This window comes from Nothobranchius furzeri, chromosome 5, assembly GCF_043380555.1.
Source record: "Nothobranchius furzeri strain GRZ-AD chromosome 5, NfurGRZ-RIMD1, whole genome shotgun sequence".
Taxonomy (NCBI): domain Eukaryota; kingdom Metazoa; phylum Chordata; class Actinopteri; order Cyprinodontiformes; family Nothobranchiidae; genus Nothobranchius; species Nothobranchius furzeri.
This window is the reverse complement of record NC_091745.1, coordinates 66,257,630-66,277,657: the sequence shown is the minus strand read 5'-3', so window position 1 is coordinate 66,277,657 and position 20,028 is coordinate 66,257,630. Positions and strand designations below refer to the sequence as shown.

The window sequence follows — 20,028 nt, the reverse complement described above, 5'->3', positions numbered from 1 at the left end:
TGCCATCGGCTCAGCAACTGGCGGAGGTGGTGGTGCGGCATGTTTTTCGGCTGCACGGACTTCCGGAGAACATCACCTCGGATCGAGGACCCCAGTTTGTTGCAGCTTTTTGGAAGGAGTTCTGCAGACTCCTTGGAATAACGGTCAGTCTGAGCTCTGGTTTCCACCCTCAGACAAATGGTCAAGTAGAGCGCTTTAACCAGGATCTGGAGACCACCCTGCGTGCTATGTGCCTGAAGAACCCCCAGACTTGGTCCTCTCAACTCCCCTGGGCTGAGTATTCGCACAACACCCTGGTTAATTCTACTGGCTTCTCCCCCTTCCAGGCTGCCTACGGGTACCAACCACCTCTCTTCCCCCATCAGGAGAGGTCGGCTTCCACCTCCGGTCCTGCAGCATTCGTGAGGCGCTGCCGTCGTACATGGACTGAGTACCGTTCCCGACTGGTTCGGAACCAGGAACGGTTCACCTCCGTGGCTAACCGCCGGAGGTCTGCTGCTCCAGAGTACAAGGTGGGTGACAGGGTTTGGCTCTCTTCGGCTGATCTGCCACTGAAGGGGGGTGCCAGGAAGATGCAGCCCCGATTCATCGGACCCTTCCCCATCACCAAGGTCATCAACCCAGTAGCCGTCAGGTTGGAGCTCCCTCGGGCACTGAGAGTCCACCCTGTGTTCCATGTGAGCAAGCTGAAGCCTGAGAGACTCTGTCCCCTGCAGACGCCACCTGCGGTCCCTCCAGCTCCCCGCATTGTGGATGGCGGACCTGTCTACAGCGTGAATAAGCTCTTGGCCTCGAGGAGAGTGGGCAGGGGCGTCCAATACCTCGTGGACTGGGTGGGTTATGGCCCGGCGGACAGGCAATGGGTCCCAGAACGCCACATCCTCAGCCGTGATCTGATCGATCAGTTTCACCGGGAACACCCCACCCAGCCGAGACGTCCGTCTGGGAGCCGGACTTTGTGAGGGGGGTTATGTTATGATTCGCCCCTTTTTGTGCTTGTGTTTAACTTTTTCTCTGTTTTTGTTCAGGTCAGCTGCAGCTCCTCTCAGGAATCCTCCCCTTCCCTGTGAGCCTCCTGGAGTGCTGCAGCTGAACCACATCATCTTGATTGCCCCTCATTCTATTTCAGGCCACTGCTGCCAGTCATCAGTGTGGAGTTGTCTTTGCTGAGTTGTACATGTATGGATTGAGTTTGGTTTTGGTTTTTGGTTCCCACAGTCAGTGGAGGAAGTTTTGTTTATTAAATCTTTTTGAACTCTGGATAAAGGATCTTTATTCCTGCAAATGGGTTACTGCAGAGGCAAACCGTGACATTACAACTCCACCAAGATGTCTGACCCAGCAGGAAGAACCCAGAGACAAGACCCTTCCTTACCTGCCTCTGGTGAGGGTGCTGCAGGAGAAGCCAGCCTTCCTGTTCTGACCCAGGAGCTCCGCAGCTGCATGTCAGGGTTGCAGCAGTTGCATGGACGTGTAGCCAGACTGGAGCAAGCGCCTGCTCCCCCTCGACAGGTTCGTTTGGGTCGTCCTGAAACTTTTTCTGGTACCGCAGAGGATTGTCGACCATTCCTCACCTCCTGCCGGCTCCATTTTGACTTTAATCCAAGCGAATTCCCCTCGGAGCAGAGCAAGGTGGCTTTTGCCTTGAGTTTCCTGACGGGCAGAGCCAAGAGGTGGGGGCTGGCTGAGTGGGATCGAGGAGCGGAGGTGGTTCGTTCCTTCCGGGCCTTTTCCACTCAACTCCTCGTGGTGTTTGATCCCTCAACACCGCACCGCGCGGCTGCTTCTGAGCTGCTCCGGCTCAAACAAGGAGACGACAGCGTGGCGTCCTATGCAGTACAGTTCCGGACGCTGGCGGCAAGCTCCCGCTGGCCTGATGATGCACTGGTCGACGTCTTCCTTCAGGGGCTCTCCAGCGAGCTCAAGGACGAGCTAGCCGCGAGGGAGGTTCCTGAGGAGCTGGAGGATCTTATCGATCTGGCTGTACGCATCGATCGGCGGAGGATGGAGCGCCTTCATGATGAGCTCCGCCCACTGACTTCTTCACCTCGTCCTCACCCGATTTCTGTGAGTGTTTCTCACCTGGGCAGTGACGCCCCGCCCTCGGAGCCCATGCAGCTAGCGGGTCGGGTGTCATCCTTTTCTCCGCCCTCACGACCGCCCACCAGTGTGCGGTTGACATATGGGACGAAACACGGTGAATATGACACCCTTATTGACTCCGGCTCTGATGGGGATCTGATGTCCCAGGCAGTGGTAAGCGAACTTTTGATTCCAGTCGAGGAGGTGTTTCCTGCATTGCCCATCCATGCTGTAAACGGTTCCCTTATCCACAAGGTGACTGCACGCACTGTTCCTGTCACTGTGACGGTCTCTGGGAACCACACAGAGCGGATGTGTTTTTTTGTGGTTGACTCTTTAGTGCCTCCTGTGATCCTGGGTTACCCCTGGCTAAGCAAACACTGTCCCCATATTGACTGGGTTTCTGGCCGCGTGTTGACGTGGAGTCCTTTTTGTTTATTGAACTGTTTGTCTGCTGCTCCTGTTCGCCCTGTTTCTAGCCAGCCTCCCTTGGAACCACCTGACATCAGTAATGTTCCCCCCGAATATACAGACTTGGCTGCGGTGTTCAGTAAGGTTCGTGCTAAGAACCTGCCCCCTCACCGTCCTTACGACTGTGCTGTGGACCTCCTTCCTGGTGCTCAACCTCCTAAAGGCCGTCTCTATCCTCTGTCCATCCCTGAGACAACAGCCATGGAGGAATACATTCAGGAGGGCTTACAGGCAGGCATTATTCGGCCATCCTCATCACCTGCGGGGGCAGGGTTTTTCTTTGTGGGCAAGAAGGATGGGGGTTTACGGCCGTGTATTGACTACAGGGGTCTGAATAGCGTCACGGTTCGTAACACTTACCCCCTGCCTCTCTTGCAGTCTGCCTTTGACCAGATTAGAGGGGCTCGGGTGTTCACTAAGCTGGATCTACGGAACGCTTATCATCTGGTGCGCATACGGGAGGGGGATGAGTGGAAAACTGCCTTCAACACCCCGTGCGGCCATTTTGAATACCTGGTGATGCCTTTTGGACTGACAAACGCACCAGCTGTGTTTCAGTGTTTTATTAATGATGTGTTGAAGGACATGATTAACAGATTTGTGTACGTCTATCTGGATGACATTTTAATTTTCTCCCCAGACCGTAAAACACATGTGCAGCACGTCAGGGCCGTTCTGCAGCGCCTACTTGAGAACCAGCTTTTCTGTAAGGCTGAAAAGTGTGAGTTTCACACCACCAAGACTAAGTTCTTGGGGCATGTGATCACGCCTGGAGAGGTACAGATGGACTGTGACAAGGTTAAAGCGGTTCTCGAGTGGCCTACACCTACTGGTCGGAAGCAGCTTCAACGCTTCCTGGGGTTCGCCAACTTCTACAGGCGCTTCATCAGAGGTTTCAGTGGCGTGGCTGCACCCCTCCACAGACTCACCTCGGCTAAGGTACGTTTTGTCTGGGACACTGCTGCCGACATGGCCTTTGCCGAGCTCAAAAGACGGTTCTCTGCGGCCCCTATCCTGACCCAGCCTGACACCTCCAAGCAATTCATTGTGGAGGTTGATGCGTCTGAGTCAGGGGTGGGTGCTGTGCTGTCACAGAGAGCGTCTGATAATAAAGTACATCCCTGCGCGTATTTCTCCTGCAAGCTCACTCCTGCAGAGAGAAATTACGACATAGGGAACAGAGAGTTGCTAGCTGTTAAGCTAGCACTCGAAGAATGGCGCCACTGGTTGGAGGGTGCTGAGCAGCCGTTTTTGGTGTGGACCGACCATAAGAACTTGGAGTATGTACGGACTGCCAAGCGCCTTAACCCCCGCCAAGCACGGTGGGCTCTGTTTTTTGACAGGTTTAACTTCAACCTCTCCTTCCGTCCGGGCAGTAAGAACATTAAACCTGATGCCCTGTCCCGCCAGTACCAGCAGGAAGGTGAGGCTTTGGAGTCAGAGTCCACGTTCATCGTGCCGCCCAACTTGGTCCTTGGGGTCTCTCGTTGGTCCTTGGAGCGCAGAATCAATGCTGCAGTCCGAGACCCCACTACCATTCCGTCTGGATGCCCCCCGCACTGTTTGTTTGTTCCCCCAGGTTTTCGCCCGGCGGTGTTGAAATGGGGGCATTCATCACGCCTGGCCTGCCATCCTGGGGTAACCAGGACTGCCTTCCTGGTAGCGCAGCGGTTCTGGTGGCCTACGGTGTCGTCTGACGTTCGAGCTTTTGTCTCCTCTTGCCCAGTGTGTGCCAGCGTCAAGTCACCCAGAACTCCTCCGGCTGGACTCCTGCAACCTCTACCTGTTCCCTCCAGACCTTGGTCCCACATTGCAATGGACTTCATCACTGGACTACCCAACTCTAAGGGTAAGACTGTGATCCTGACTGTAGTGGACAGGTTTTCAAAGATGGTGCATGCTATACCCCTGCAGAGATTGCCATCGGCTCAGCAACTGGCGGAGGTGGTGGTGCGGCATGTTTTTCGGCTGCACGGACTTCCGGAGAACATCACCTCGGATCGAGGACCCCAGTTTGTTGCAGCTTTTTGGAAGGAGTTCTGCAGACTCCTTGGAATAACGGTCAGTCTGAGCTCTGGTTTCCACCCTCAGACAAATGGTCAAGTAGAGCGCTTTAACCAGGATCTGGAGACCACCCTGCGTGCTATGTGCCTGAAGAACCCCCAGACTTGGTCCTCTCAACTCCCCTGGGCTGAGTATTCGCACAACACCCTGGTTAATTCTACTGGCTTCTCCCCCTTCCAGGCTGCCTACGGGTACCAACCACCTCTCTTCCCCCATCAGGAGAGGTCGGCTTCCACCTCCGGTCCTGCAGCATTCGTGAGGCGCTGCCGTCGTACATGGACTGAGTACCGTTCCCGACTGGTTCGGAACCAGGAACGGTTCACCTCCGTGGCTAACCGCCGGAGGTCTGCTGCTCCAGAGTACAAGGTGGGTGACAGGGTTTGGCTCTCTTCGGCTGATCTGCCACTGAAGGGGGGTGCCAGGAAGATGCAGCCCCGATTCATCGGACCCTTCCCCATCACCAAGGTCATCAACCCAGTAGCCGTCAGGTTGGAGCTCCCTCGGGCACTGAGAGTCCACCCTGTGTTCCATGTGAGCAAGCTGAAGCCTGAGAGACTCTGTCCCCTGCAGACGCCACCTGCGGTCCCTCCAGCTCCCCGCATTGTGGATGGCGGACCTGTCTACAGCGTGAATAAGCTCTTGGCCTCGAGGAGAGTGGGCAGGGGCGTCCAATACCTCGTGGACTGGGTGGGTTATGGCCCGGCGGACAGGCAATGGGTCCCAGAACGCCACATCCTCAGCCGTGATCTGATCGATCAGTTTCACCGGGAACACCCCACCCAGCCGAGACGTCCGTCTGGGAGCCGGACTTTGTGAGGGGGGTTATGTTATGATTCGCCCCTTTTTGTGCTTGTGTTTAACTTTTTCTCTGTTTTTGTTCAGGTCAGCTGCAGCTCCTCTCAGGAATCCTCCCCTTCCCTGTGAGCCTCCTGGAGTGCTGCAGCTGAACCACATCATCTTGATTGCCCCTCATTCTATTTCAGGCCACTGCTGCCAGTCATCAGTGTGGAGTTGTCTTTGCTGAGTTGTACATGTATGGATTGAGTTTGGTTTTGGTTTTTGGTTCCCACAGTCAGTGGAGGAAGTTTTGTTTATTAAATCTTTTTGAACTCTGGATAAAGGATCTTTATTCCTGCAAATGGGTTACTGCAGAGGCAAACCGTGACATAACTAGTGTGAGAGTTGATAATACTCTTACCAGTAAGAGTGCAATTTAACCAACTATCCAACTCCTTAAAGCTGGGTGTCAAGCAGGTAAGCATTGTGTCCAATTTTTATAAAATCTTTGGTATGACCCGACTGGGAATTGAACTCCAATCGCTCAGTCCCAGGGCAGACAATCTACCACTAGGCATTGTCCTTGTCCTCTACCAATGTCTCTGGTCCAGATGGTATAGAGCAGGTCTGGGTCATTACCTGCTCCTAGACAAACTATATTTGTTTGGTTCGTCAAGAACTTCTATACTTTGTTTCAATTAATTTTTTCATAATCATTCTCAAATTGTTGCTTTTAATGTGGCCCAGTCTAGACAACGGGGAGTTGTGAGAGGCGTTCCTCAAGGATCTTCCTTGGGACCTCTCTCATTTTCAATCATGCTTTGACTTTTGTGTAAGAAAGCGTATCGTCACTCAATTTTTGTTTCCACTGTTAGATTATGTTGATATAATCTGTCAGACTTCCACTGCCTCCTCTTCTCATTTTATTGATATTCTTTACAACAGTGTATGTTGTCCATTTTGAAATCACCACTCTCATATCATCGTCTGTCTTGGCCCTCGGCTGAAGCTACGCAGAAACTTCACAAGTTGCTATTTATTTTAGTTTTCTATCTTATTTATCCATTTTGCTAATACCATTCTGGTCTCATTACAACATTCATAGAACTCATCAGATTTAATTTGTGATCGCTCATTTTAAAAGAAGTCAGGGAAGCTGGCTTTTCTAACAAAGCTCCGATGGATTGGAACAATTTACCTGCTGATTTAAGGTCTATCACATCTTTTTAGTCAATTTAAAACTTCAGTCTATGAAGATATAATGCCAACTTGTGACTGTTTCTGATTCCCTTTGTGGTTCATATTTATGCATTTGCATTAACTCTTACTTTAACCTGATATTTATCTGTGCTATGTGTTGTCTGCTCTGAATGTATTGAGTTGTTGTGCCGTTTGTATGTTTATGTATACATGTGTATCGGAGATCCTTTTTTTTCGCTCTCTCACCTATTTGATTTGATTGTTCATTTGTTAGTTACTTTGTTTTGTTGCCCCATTGATTTTACGTTCACATGTAGAACGTTATTTATGTTATTTTGGTCTTTTTATTCTCACAGTAAATTTCTATGGAGGACCAAATTTAAAAAGAGATGATTAATCTCAAGTGTTTCTCGCCCTCCCAAAATATGAGTGTATAAATAAATATGCACTCATATTGATGCATTAATGCTTCATCATGTGTCCTGTTTAGGAACAGGAATTATGTCCACATCATTAAGTTTCCCAGCATGCCCACCAAGTGTCTCCAGCAGACCCAGAACTATAAAAACCTGTGTACGCCAGACATTAAATAGGTGTGGAGCTGAGAACATTTCTATGCTCAGTTCATATTTGATAAATCTGGATTTTGTGCATGCAAACACTTAATACATGAAGCACCTGGACAGGTGTTGTTACCTGGACAGCTTAGTGCCTCCTTGGCTGTAATGCTCCTGTTGCAGGATGAGCAGAGCGTGGTAGCAGACACGCTAAGTGAGGTAAACAAGTGACCGTTGCTGGAGCGTGCCTCTCGCTCTCGCGCCTCTTTCTCGCGCTCCTTCAGTCGTTCCTTCTCCTTATTCTGAACACAAAAGAACAAAGTATATTTTTAATCACCTTCCTTCACTCTAAAGCTGGTCACACCTTTTTATAGTGGAGACGAATGCTGAAACTGTTTTTCATTCCTATCTAGAAACATGTCACCTGCTCCAGGTAAGACAGAAACACTGAAAGAAATAGACCATAATGCATTGCAGCCTGATCCAGCTAACACACCATGCTAATAGCTGATTAATAATCAGCTAACAGCTGATTATGAAATTATTTTCTGACTGGTTGTTGATCCTTTGATAGCTTTCTGAGCTGTAAAGGACCTCATTTCCTCTTTTGCAAAAGTAATCAAATGTGAGTGAGTGAGTGAGTGAGTGAGTGAGTGAGTGAGTGAGTGAGTGAGGAGTGAGTGAGGAGTGAGTGAGTGAGTGAGTGAACATTTTGAACACACCCAAGAAGTCAAAGTAGTTGGCATCCTGATCAGATCAATTTGTTTATTATCTAAAAAGTTAGGACCAACCAACAGACTCATAATTCAGGACACAACCAACTGCCCCACCAACATGGGCACACTTATGAACCACCAATAGGCACATGTCTATGGCCCACCAATCAGGACAAATCCACAATCCACCAATGAGGTCAAACTTACGACCCACCAATCAGGACACACCAACTAACCCCCCAATAAGGACTAACCTCTGACCCACCAATCAGGACACACCAATATGGACACACTTGTGACCCACCAATCAAGACACACCTACAGCCCACCAATCAGGACTCACCAATTGCTCAACCAATCAGGACACACCTACTCCCCACTGATTGGGACACACCTTTGATCCACCAATATGAATAAACCTACAACACACCATTCAGGACAAATCTATGGCCCATGAATCAGGACACACCAACTCACCCACCAATATGGAAACACCTATGGTCCAGTCAGGAGGACACACCTATGACCCACCAATGAAGACAGACCATTTAAACCACCAATCAGGACACACCTATGAACCCACCTATCAGGAAACACCCACAGACCCACTGATCAGGACACACCTATGACTCACAAACCAAGACAAACCAAGTATTCAATTTATTTGTAGTTTTATATATTTTTCTTCAGTCAGTTTGTTGGTTAGGTAATCAGTGAGTCGGTCGGTTAATCAGTAGGTCAGTTAGATAATTACAAAGCTATTGGTAAGTCAGTAAGCCAGCAAACCAGTTAGACAATCAGCTAGTGTTATGTGTTAGGTTGGCTCTGTCTGAACTTCTGCTTTTTGTGTTTTTCTGAACAGGAAGTGTGTGCGTGTGTGTGTGTGTACGTGTGTGTGTGTGTGCATGTACGTGTATAAGACTACATGTGCTAGTTTTGTAATGTAGGCAGTCTCTAATCAGGCTCCACCTCCTGGTTCCAGTCTAGTCTGGACTTTAGAGGATATTCATCACCAGCAGCTTCCTTCCTCTTTCCAGAACATCTTACAGCAAATTAAAAGATGCAGCTCCAACTGGTGTCCAGAGCCACTGAGTCTTTATTTTATGGCTTTATTTCTCAGCAGCTTTGAACTAGTTGAACCAAAAGTCATTGTTCATCTCTCATAAAACCCAACTAGACCAGCTTCTTAGATGGCCCAAATCTCAAAATGGAGCTGAAGGATCCTAGGATGCACTACACCAACTTCCAGATAACTACATGTTGTTACCAGAAAAAAATATTCCTAATGTGATATTTTCAGAAAGATTTGGAACAGTAAACCAATTAGAACCAACTTGAACTGACAATCAAAATGTGTTAGAACCAATCAGAACCAATCACCACCATGCTGTTCAGCAAACTAGTGACAGTCAGGAATCAGCTGATCAATAAATAAAGAGCTCAGTGATGATGAAGAAGAAAGAGGACTCTGTCTGCCTTTGTGTGTGTGTGTGTGTGTGTGCGTGCGTGCGTGTGTGTGTGTGTGTGTGTGTGTGGAGGGGGGGGGGGGTGTCATGAGACACAGACTGCAAGCAGGCAATCAAGCTGAAGTTGGAGTTTAGAGAAAGAACTGGATCAACAGGAATGAGAATCAACAGGTAACCTTATCTGATTCATCTTGGTCATGTGACTCCAAACCAGAACCAACAGACTGTAAAAAACAACCCTAACCCTGGATAAAAACCTTAACCCTGACCCTAACTTATCTTATTTGGATTAATGCTGTCCTGTACTTAAATGTGCCTCGGAAACACAAACAAATGGACACATTGAACAAATATGGTCTTTCTGAGACATTAGTCCTTTCTCTGGGTTCTGTAATGACGTTTTACGTTCACAGCTCTGCTTTTTCACAACCTGCCCCTGTAGGCGGGCTGAAAATTCTCTGCTGGAGCAGATCTACACGCCCACTCAGATTTCAGTACTCAAGTGACTGCAGAGGATGAGTTACTTCACAAACACATCCGAGAATAAAGTCATTTAGGTTCAGGGTGTAGTTGTTGAAACTTCCTTGAAGTGTCTACCCAGGCTGTGCTTTCACTCATCATCGACTACAAGAACCTGTTAGCATCATTCTGAAGTCTCGGGTCAGTGTAAAATGATCTCATGTCGGTGTAAACTGAATTCAGGTTAACGTGAGCTGGTCTCAGGTCTGTATAAATCACTCTCAGGTCTTTTTAAATTGGTCTTGGGTCTATGTTAACTGGTCTTGGGACAGTTTATATGTTCTATAAAATGGTCCCAAATCAGTGTAAACTGGTCTAAGGTCAATGTAAACTGGTCCCAGGTCTGTGTAACCTAGTCTTAGGTCAGATTAAACTGGTCTCAGGACAGTTTAAATGTTTACAGGTCTGTGTAAACTCGTCTCACATCAGTATAAACTGGTCCCAGATCTGTGTAAACTGATTCCAGGTCTGTGTATAATGGTCCCAGGTCAGTTTAAACTGGTCTCAGGACATTTAAATGTTCCCAGCTCAGTGTAAACTGGTCTCAGGTCTGTGTAAACTGGTCCCAGGTCTGTGTAAACTGGTCTTATGTCAGTTTAAACTGGTCTCAGGTATGTGTAAACTGGTCCCAGGTCTGTGTAAACTGGTCTTATGTCAGTTTAATCTGGTCTCAGGAGTTTAAATGTTCCCAGCTCAGGTGTAAACTGGTCCCAGGTCTGTGTAAACTGGTCCCAGGTCTGTGTAAACTGGTCTGATATAAGTTTAAACTGGTCCCAGGTCTGTGTAAACTGGTCTTATGTCAATTTAAACTGGTCTCAGGACAGTTTAAATGTTCCCAGGTCTGTGTAAACTGGTCCCAGGTCTGTGTAAACTGGTCTTATATAAGTTTAAACTGGTCTCAGGTATGTGTAAACTGGTCCCAGTTCTGTGTAAACTGGTCTTATGTCAGTTTAAACTGGTCTCAGGACAGTTTAAATGTTCCCAGATCTGTGTAAACTGGTTCCAGGTCTGTGTAAACTGGTTCCAGGTATGTGTAAAAAAAATGGTCCCAAGTCAGTTTAAACTGGTCTCAGGACAGTTTAAATGTTCCCAGCTCAGTGTAAACTGGTCTCAGGTCAGTGTAAACTGATCCCAGGTCTGTGTAAACTGATCCCAGGACTGTGTAAACCAGTCCCAGGTCAGTGTAAACTGGTCTCAGGTCAGTGTAAACTGATCCCAGGTCTGTGTAAACTGATCCCAGGACTGTGTAAACCAGTCCCAGGTCAGTGTAAACTGGTCTCAGGTCTACAAACTGATCCTCTTGGCTTCTGCTGTGTTACTGTTTAATCAGAAATGAGCTATTGACTCAAGGTAATAAGAAAGATGACCTTTGATCAGATCAGACTGAATTAGCCTAACTGTTAATTAAACTTTGTCTGTGTGTGAACTGCTGATCACAAATCATCCTGAAAGGCTGTTTTATAATAAAGCTTCAATCAATATTTGAACACTCTGTGTAGGCTGAGGTCTGCTGTAACCTGCGGGTAACCATGACAACGGGAAGGATGCTCTAGCGATGCGTAGGAGTGTGAACATTTGGTCTGCCTTGTCTTCATCTGAGTGAAGAACACTCAAACATAAATTCCCACAATGCTTTGCACAATATCCATGTGACTTCAGCTGACAGTGACATCAGTGCTCAAAGTCAAGTAGAGAATGCTCACCTGATCTTAGTTCTTACAACCAGACTACGACCTTTATGTTTCAGTCATGTGACCAGTAAAAGTGAATGATTCTGTGAAGAGTAAAAATGTGTCTTAAAAGCCAAATCCAAATTCATGTACTCTTCATAGTTCTTCTGCTGCAATGTCTGAGTGTAAAACAGAAACAACAGTCAATAACAAATAATTAATTTGAATGAATAAATGGTAAATGGCCTGTATTTGTACAGCACCACATTCAGTCATTCACCCATTCACACACACATTCACACACTGTTGAGGATGAGCTATGATGTAGCCACAGTTGCCCTGGGGTGCACTGATGGAAGCGAGACTGCCAACACTGACGTTACTGGTCCCTCCGACCACCACCAGAAAGCAAAACGGTGAAGTGTCTTGCCCAAGGACACAACAGCAGCATTCTCTGATTTCCACTCTGATTTAACATTTACATTTGTTCAGTTTACTCAGACCTTTGCATCTGAAATTTAGAACCTGCTAATCTGACTGACATGGGTGCCTCCTTAAGTAATAGGAATAATAGAAAGTGGAGTGATGTTCCACCAGATGTGCAAGTGGCATGTAACATCTGGAAAGCATAATACTCAGCTAATAGCTTCCATTATAGCCATTTGGTTTGTTTCCAATGAGTGCACAGTGTTGTGTCGCTAAATTTAGGTACAGGGCAACACATCGAACAGCATCTTAGGTGTGTTCATGCTGTGTCGTGGTTCTAATTCCATGCTGTTGTTCTTTTTAAAACACAGAAACAGTTTCGTTACCTGTTTTGTCGCTACGTTTCGTCTGCGGCTGCAGACTTCTTCAGGTTGACGCTGATGGTGGCGTCATTTCCTTCTCCGTTTATCCGCGGGCAGCAGAGGAAGTTGTCGCCCTCTGTCGTCAGAGAGGGGAGAGCGGGCAACAGAGGGCGACAACGTCCTCTGCTGCCCACGGATAAACGGAGAAGGAAGTGACGCCACCATCAGCGTCAGCCTGAAGAAGTCTGCAGCCGCAGACGAAACGTAGCGACAAAACAGGTAACGAAACTGTTTCTGTGTTTTAAAAAGAACGACAGCATGGAACATCGAACAGCAGTTCAGATCAAACCGGAAATCAAACAGGGAGCAGTGTAGAGCATCCGGTAACTTTCAAAATAAAAGACAGTATAGAACAGACTTAATTCATCTCACAGTGGGGAAATTCACTTGTTACAGCAGCACATACACTGAGAGAAAAAGAAGATGAAAAAAATAGCAAAAGTGCACATAAACACACAAAAACAGTAAGCCATTATTGTAACCTTCAACCACTAAAAACAACAACCAAAAAGAACACTTGTGTTTCCAGAACTAAGCAACATAAAGGACACAGACATATTAATGTACATCTGGTATTGCACAATATTGAACACATAATGAGTATTGCATTGCTGTTATTGTGCAACGCGATTAAGGATCGGTATCGGCACCGATACGATGCAAATACCAGTATCGGTATCGGCACCGATACGATGCAAATACCAGTATCGGTATCGGTAAAAGTTAACCGATACCAGGAACCGATACCAATGCTTCAAAAATGGCTTCACTGTAACTTGTCATTTGTGTTCACCAAATATTTTAGTTTTGTGATGATTTCCATTCATATATTTTACTTTTTATCTACCTCAGTCTTTTCTTGTGCAGAGAAGAAAATAAAATCTGTATTCCAAATCATTGCCTTTTATTTGTATTGTAGAAGGTAATTGTATTGTATTGGTAATCGGTATCGGTGAGTACTCAGATCCAAGTATCGGTATTGTGTCGGTTTGGAAAAAAGTGGTATCGTTGCATCCCTAAATGTGATAATGCCAGTACCAGTTAAACTAAGGAGTTATACACTCTTCCTACATCTTGGATGTCTCGCCCTGCCACTAAAGGAGCTGTTCATGAGCTCCACAGTGGATTAGAGTGGGTGGGAGTTTCCAAGATGGAGGTCAGCTTCGTCATCGTCCTCCTCTCACACATGTGCTGGTTTCCTAATGCTTATCTATAAAAAAGTCATTACCTCGGACACCTCCATGGCCAAGGTAAGAACAGAACGTAAAACTCAGACATTTTGGATACATGCTGCGTCTTTCTCCCAGCTTGTTGTCTCGTGAACTGGAGACATCAAGCGTGATCTTGGAATTATGTGATGTCACAGGAGCTGCTGTATGGACAGCATTTGCAGCCGCTGAGCATCTAAAACATTCTGGGTAAAATGCGTCTATTACGTTACGTGCCACTTATGTATCTGGTGGAAAGTCGACACGTTTTTATGCTGTCATGGCACCTTTACCTTCACAAAGCGGTTTGAGTCTGTTGGTTCCTCGTATCACTTCTGTCACCATGGTCTAATAAACCAGTGGTTCCCATTGGGTCTCCACAAGATTTTGGGGGTGAGGGTGGGGGGCATTATTTAGTCTGTTTTGAGATTGTGAGGTTTTCATAGCCTGGCAAACCATCCTATATGTGAATATGTAGTCTGGCTACTACCCGTTAACAGATCTCAGTCGTTGAGCAGAATCTACGGTTGTCTTTCAAACCGCCTCCACGTGCTATTGGACAACAAACAACAGGATGTACTCACTGCTACTGAGGTCAGTTAACAGGGCAGTCCACCGTACATGGTTGAAGAAGACGCAAATACATCCTTTTTCTAAATAAAGGACTTAAGTACCTCTATCTGCTCTTGACTCAAAGAAAAGCCCAAGTCTAAATAGTCCAGACATTTCTAATGAGGCCCTGCCATCTTTGTTGTTTTGCTCACATCCCACCCAACAAACCGATAGAGCGAAGACACAAGACTGTTCAGGCCTGCTGAGGCTCATATGGAGCGTGGTTGGACTGACTGGCCAAGCTAGCTCTGTAGGTTGGTCTAGATTTCCAGGATAAAATTTTCAAGATTGTATCTGTAAACATTTAATTTATAAAATCCCCAAAACAGGCCAAATAGTATTATCAAAACTCTGCATAAGGACTTGAACTTTGTCTGCATAAAGTTAGTAATTAATCACTTTTAATGGGTTTATACCAGAAGGAGTTAGGGTTGGGTTGTTCTTCTCTTGTCTTGTCTTCAAAGAAAAAAAGGTTGGAAACCACTGATATAGACCATCATATAGACAATTTCTTTAAACCCATCCTGGTTGACGCAGACTCTTATTTATTTACACATAAATCTGGATTTAAACGTTTACAGATTTTTCATTTTTCAGGTCAAATTTATCCAGACTTTGGTCTGCATGTTTGCTGAATCATAAGAAGCACTGTCGTTATGTTGGAGACCATCTCTGGGCAGACCAGACTAAAGGAGCATAATGCAAAACCTTCTGAGCCTATCAAAATATAGTTTATTTTGTGTGAATCCCTGAAAGAAACGTAGCTCAGGACACATGCGATCCTCGTCCGAGAGGGGACCGTGCTTTTTCAACATGCTGAAAACATTTTTACTTGTTGTCTTTAATGCAAAGTGCATATTTAACAGCTGTTGTTGTTCTATTGTTTTAGTGTTATTTATGATTTTAGCGACTGTGTGTACAGCATTTCAGCTATGCCTGGGACTGTTGAAAGTGCTTTATAAATAAAGCTGCTGCTGAAGATGATCTGATTTCTGATCCAGTGTGTGCATCAGAATCACATCATCTGGCAGCAATATAACAACAAATCATCACCCATCCTCCACCATGTTTCACATTTGGTTTAGTGCAAAAACACGAGTTCTAATAGTGACCCCAACCTGATGTCATTGCAGCATGCTGTTGCTGTCAATCATGTGACAGATGGATGGATGCATGGATGAGTTTCTTCTGTTGTTTGGGGTTTGTTGTGAATTCATTTAAAAAACATCTCGTTTCTGCATCATTTCAACATTTTTCCCACCAGAATCAGTAAAACGGATCCAGGTCTGATGTCAAATCTCCACCTTAAGTCCTGCCCAATACTTCCTGTATGACACACGCGCGCGCGCACGGCCTCCCCTCCCCCCGCCGCTTCCTCCTGCAGGACAAAGCAGCCACGCTGCCGTTAACGGATCTCATTAAAACAACCCGAAACTCCACCGTTACCGGCTCACGCGCCACATACGCACGCGTTACCTCGCACGCGCACTCGCACGCGTGCGAGGAACGCGGTCTCACGGTTTTTCCACCTGAATACCAAAGAAAAACAAACAAAAAAAAAAAAAAAAGAAACGAGAGAACTTCCCGTTTCTGAGTTTCAGCCTCCGGTCTCCTCGTTGCGGCTCTCCTACACCAATAAAGTGATCGATCAGCTGAGATGTTCGATCCCCAGCGTGTCCGCCGGACTAACGGAAACAGCGGTTCGGTGGGTTCCACAAGTGAACGAGTCCAATCCAGAGCAGACGCACGGAGAACCGGACTTTTAATTTGTTTCTTTCAGTCTCGGATCAGTCCCGGTTACTCCACATCCAATTTGAGCAATCGTTAAAGTAAACGTGCACGCGCTTGAGAGTCCGTTTTGTTTCTCTTTTTCTGGGGAACTCACCTTCAGATTGATTTCCTTCATCCTGTCGGTCCTCCTGCTCTCCAGCAGCCTGGACATCCCTTCCAACGGTCTGCCGATAGATCGATATCGATTTACTGCTCGCTAAGTGATCACTGATCAATAAATAACAATCTTAGGAATTAAGTGCTGGGTTCTGGTCCCGGAGTCGTCCGCAGTCTGAGCCGGTAGGCGGGGCTTAGGTTTGACTGACATCGCTTCTCTCTACTTCTGACGAATCAGAGCGCAGCCCGCTGCTGCTGTGCTCATCCAATCAGGTCCTTGATAGTGGTCGAAGCCGTCCCACCAACAAAAGTCAGGGAGCGCTTGATATTAATACCGCAGTAGCACAGGTGACGTGGTAGGTAGGTGTTAGTCTCTATGACAACGTGTCAACCCATCACGTGATTCGAATAAAGCAATCTGTGCTTTGCGAGACGTCACGTGAGTGATGACTAACTACGTTGTGGGGTTGCGCGCCACGTCCAATAACCCCGCCCCCTGCGGTAATACACTGAACAACATATCTCGTGTGACGTGGAACTGCAACGAGTTAACCCCGCCCATCCGATGCATGAGCGGACCATGCAGGTGACACTTTCAAACTAACCCCAGCTGCATGAGAAGACCCTGTCGATGGAGAAGACACAAAGAGCATTCTACTACGTCAATAATGTTTGAACCTATGGTTTGAACCCGTACCGAAACAAACCCGGACCTGGACCCATCCTGGGATGAGATCAGATGTCATCCTCTGAGCAGAAAAACTAACGTGTATACAATGATACATCCTGGTACCTGGCACCATTGTTACCATGACAACCAGCTATAACACGATTATTCAGAGGAGAGAGGAACTCACGTGTGACTTTGCATTGCCACCTGCTGGCATATCAGAAACCTACAGTACCTGGACCTGGTCCAGGCATCGGGACAAGTTGAATGCTCTGATGGGAAATGCATTTGTGGTAATCAAAGAAGAGCTGGAGAGCATCTCTCTGAGAAAGGGATATTTGAGCTTCCCTCCTGGACCTGTTGCCTTGGCAACACAACCTTGGATTACCAGAGGAGAATAGATGAATGGCCAAAAGACCTGAGGCTCAACTGGGAAACTTTTTATTCTCGTAAACAAAGCAACCTTTCTGCATGAAGTAAATGTCCTGATGAGTTACACCAGTGTAGAAGTTGGTCCTGGTCGCATTATACACTGCCCTGCCAAAAAATAAGTTGCCACCTGGATTTAACTAACTAAATAGGTACGAGCCTCCTATTGGATTATTACTGCACGGGTGATTGTTTTTCATCTGACAACAAGTTATTTAACCCCAACTGCTGCAATGAGTTGCCTCTCATTTCTTAAAAAATCACGTGGAAAGACACATCTTGTGGTCGTGGAAAAGATGTTAGTCTGTTTGAGAAGGGTCAGATCATTGGCATGCAGCAGAGAGAACATCTATGATCTGATGAGTCCAGATGGACCCTGTTCCAGAGTGATGGGTGCATCAAGGTAAGAAGAAAGTTTGCACCCATGAAGCGATGCACCCATCATGCCTAATGTCTACTGTACAAGCCTGTGGGGGCAGTGCTATGATGGGGTTGCTGCAGTTAGTCAGGTCTAAGTTCAGCAACAGGATGTGCTACAAGAATGATGTCACCTGACTACCTGAATCTACTGAATGATCAGGTTATTCCGTCTTCCATGATGGCACGGGCATATTCCAAGGTGACAATGCCAAGATTCATCAGGCTCAAACTGTGAAAGAGTGGTTCAGGGAGCATGATACATCATTTTCACACATGGATTGACCGCCACAGAGTCCAGACCTTAACCCCATGCAGTCAGAGATGCAATGATTGCATATTCTCCAAATTAATGTCACAAAGCAAAGGAAATGCCAAAGTATTGTTGAACACCATCAGCACTATAGTTCCTCCTGCTTCACCTACAGCCTCCATTCACTCTGATGGAGGCTGAAAACAACCTGCCTTTCTTGTGTACAAAGTCAATAAGGTTAGATCTAGCATATCTCCTTCAGCTTTATCTCTGCCTATTATTCTGACCCCAACTTGGCCCATGCATGTCTGGAATGTCCGCCAAGCCCTTGCTGGCTACAAAATTCAAAATGAAAGTAAACACGGGCAGTATGTTTAGCTTTTGTAAACCGAATCAACTGAGACGGCAAACTCTGGGACCTTCTTTCCATTGAAGCTGAAGCTCAGATCACCGGACAGTTCACAGGGACTTTGGAGAACAGGGTATGATGATGTCATTGCGGATGTCATTTAGGAGCTGCTTGTCAAAAAAAACATAAGGAGCGCAAATTCAATCGCAATAAAAAGCAAGTTACGTTCAAACTAAGAGGAATTGGGCAAAGACCATCCCCACACATCCCCTTTTGTACTGCAATCATGCAATCTTTTGTGAAAAGCACATAATCGTGCCACATTACTGGCACAGTCTGACCACCTTTGAACAATGAAAGGCTCACTAAAAAAAGTTAAAGTTAAAGTCCCATTAGTTGTCACACACACAGGTGTGTGTGTGAAATTTATTCTCCGCATTTGACCCATCCCCTGGGGGAGCGGTGAGCTGCAGACAAGCCGCGCTCGGGACTGATGCCGTCTCACCTTTGTGGCAAATTGGCAGCATCGTTTTACAAAAAGTCTCAAGTTTAAGTCCTCCCCAACACCCTCACCAATGGTGTCCAACAAGGTTACGCACTAAGGCCTCTATTGTTCCTCCTTTATCGGCTTAAATTTCAGCACATCTTCTTTAAGCCCCAAGAGATGTCTACGCTGCAGCTGTTTCACACCTCCTTAGACTACTGGATGGAGCTGCACAGTTGAGCTGTGGTTAGTGCTGTTACTTTGCAGCACAATGGTCCCAGGTTCACATCCGGCCTGCTGTCTTTCTGCATGCAGTTTGCACGTGCATGTGTGTGTTCTCCCACGGTCCAAAAATATGACTGTCAGGTTTATTTATTTATTTACTTATATTATTTACTTATATTTCCAGAGGATAAAACCCCTTGAGATGCAACATCTCGTTTTCAAGGGGGTCCTCCTTTAAAGCACAGAAACAATGAAGGACAGCAAAACTATCAGTGGCATTAGCAAAAACTAAACAATGCAACCAAATAAAACCCTAAATCAAACAAACAAGAAAAAAACCCAAATAAAATTTGCTTTACCTGTGTGATTATGAGACAGAAAATGCTAAACTTAAAGACACTTACAAGTGCAACAAGATGCAACATGTGAGTAAACAGTAGTTTTGAATAATCGGAAATAAGAAATCAACCGTATCTCCAGGGGGAGTCTATTCCAGTCTACTGGAGCTTTAACACAAAAAGCTGTTCTTCCGGATTCTTTCTTGAAAGTAGGAACAACAAAAGAAAGTTGAACATTCGACCTGATTCTATACTGACATTTGACAGGAACTAAATAGATGTTTAAATACCCCAGGAAATCAAAAAAGATACATTTGGTTGATTGGTCTCTCCAGGGGTGTCAAATATACAGCCCGCGGGCCGCATCCGGCCCGCAAACGGGTTAAATCCGGCCCGCGAGATGGTTGTGTAAACTTTATTTTCATACTTTACAATGTGGAGTGAAAATAAACATATCTTTGTGAGCAAGTTTCCTCTGTAATGAGTATAACTAAAACAAAGCTGCGCTCAAGGCTCACACAAGAACTTGAATCACGTCCTGAAGTTGGCCGCCACTCAGGATGTGACTTCTGATATTGATGTGCTGGTGAAAGCTAAAAGATGTAAAGTAAAATGAGTCAAATATATTTTAAGTGCTGCATGAAACTGATCTAGCTATGTGATCTGTAAGCTCTTTGAATCACTAAGGAATGTTCTTTTATTGATTTTTTATTATTTTCAAATTTTCAAGTACACTTCAGGTGTTGTACTATTTTGGATACACTGTCCTCAGGCTCCAGCTTTGTT

The 20,028-nt window shown here is 46.2% G+C and overlaps 1 protein-coding gene across 3 annotated transcripts in view; it reads right to left on the bottom strand.

Moving 5' to 3' along the window:
- Nucleotides 1-16,291, bottom strand: part of LOC107379241 (rho/rac guanine nucleotide exchange factor (GEF) 2) — a 40,627-nt gene extending 24,336 nt beyond the window's left edge. For all 3 annotated transcript variants that reach the window (XM_054740912.2, XM_015949908.3, XM_054740913.2), the window contains exons 1-2: nt 16,076-16,291; nt 7,291-7,453 (exon numbers count right to left, since the gene is read on the bottom strand). In XM_054740912.2, coding sequence (XP_054596887.2) covers nt 7,291-7,453; nt 16,076-16,132 — 220 coding nt within the window. In that variant the 5' untranslated portion in view covers nt 16,133-16,291. The remainder of the gene's footprint in view (nt 1-7,290; nt 7,454-16,075) is intronic.
- Nucleotides 16,292-20,028: the final 3,737 nt, after the last annotated feature.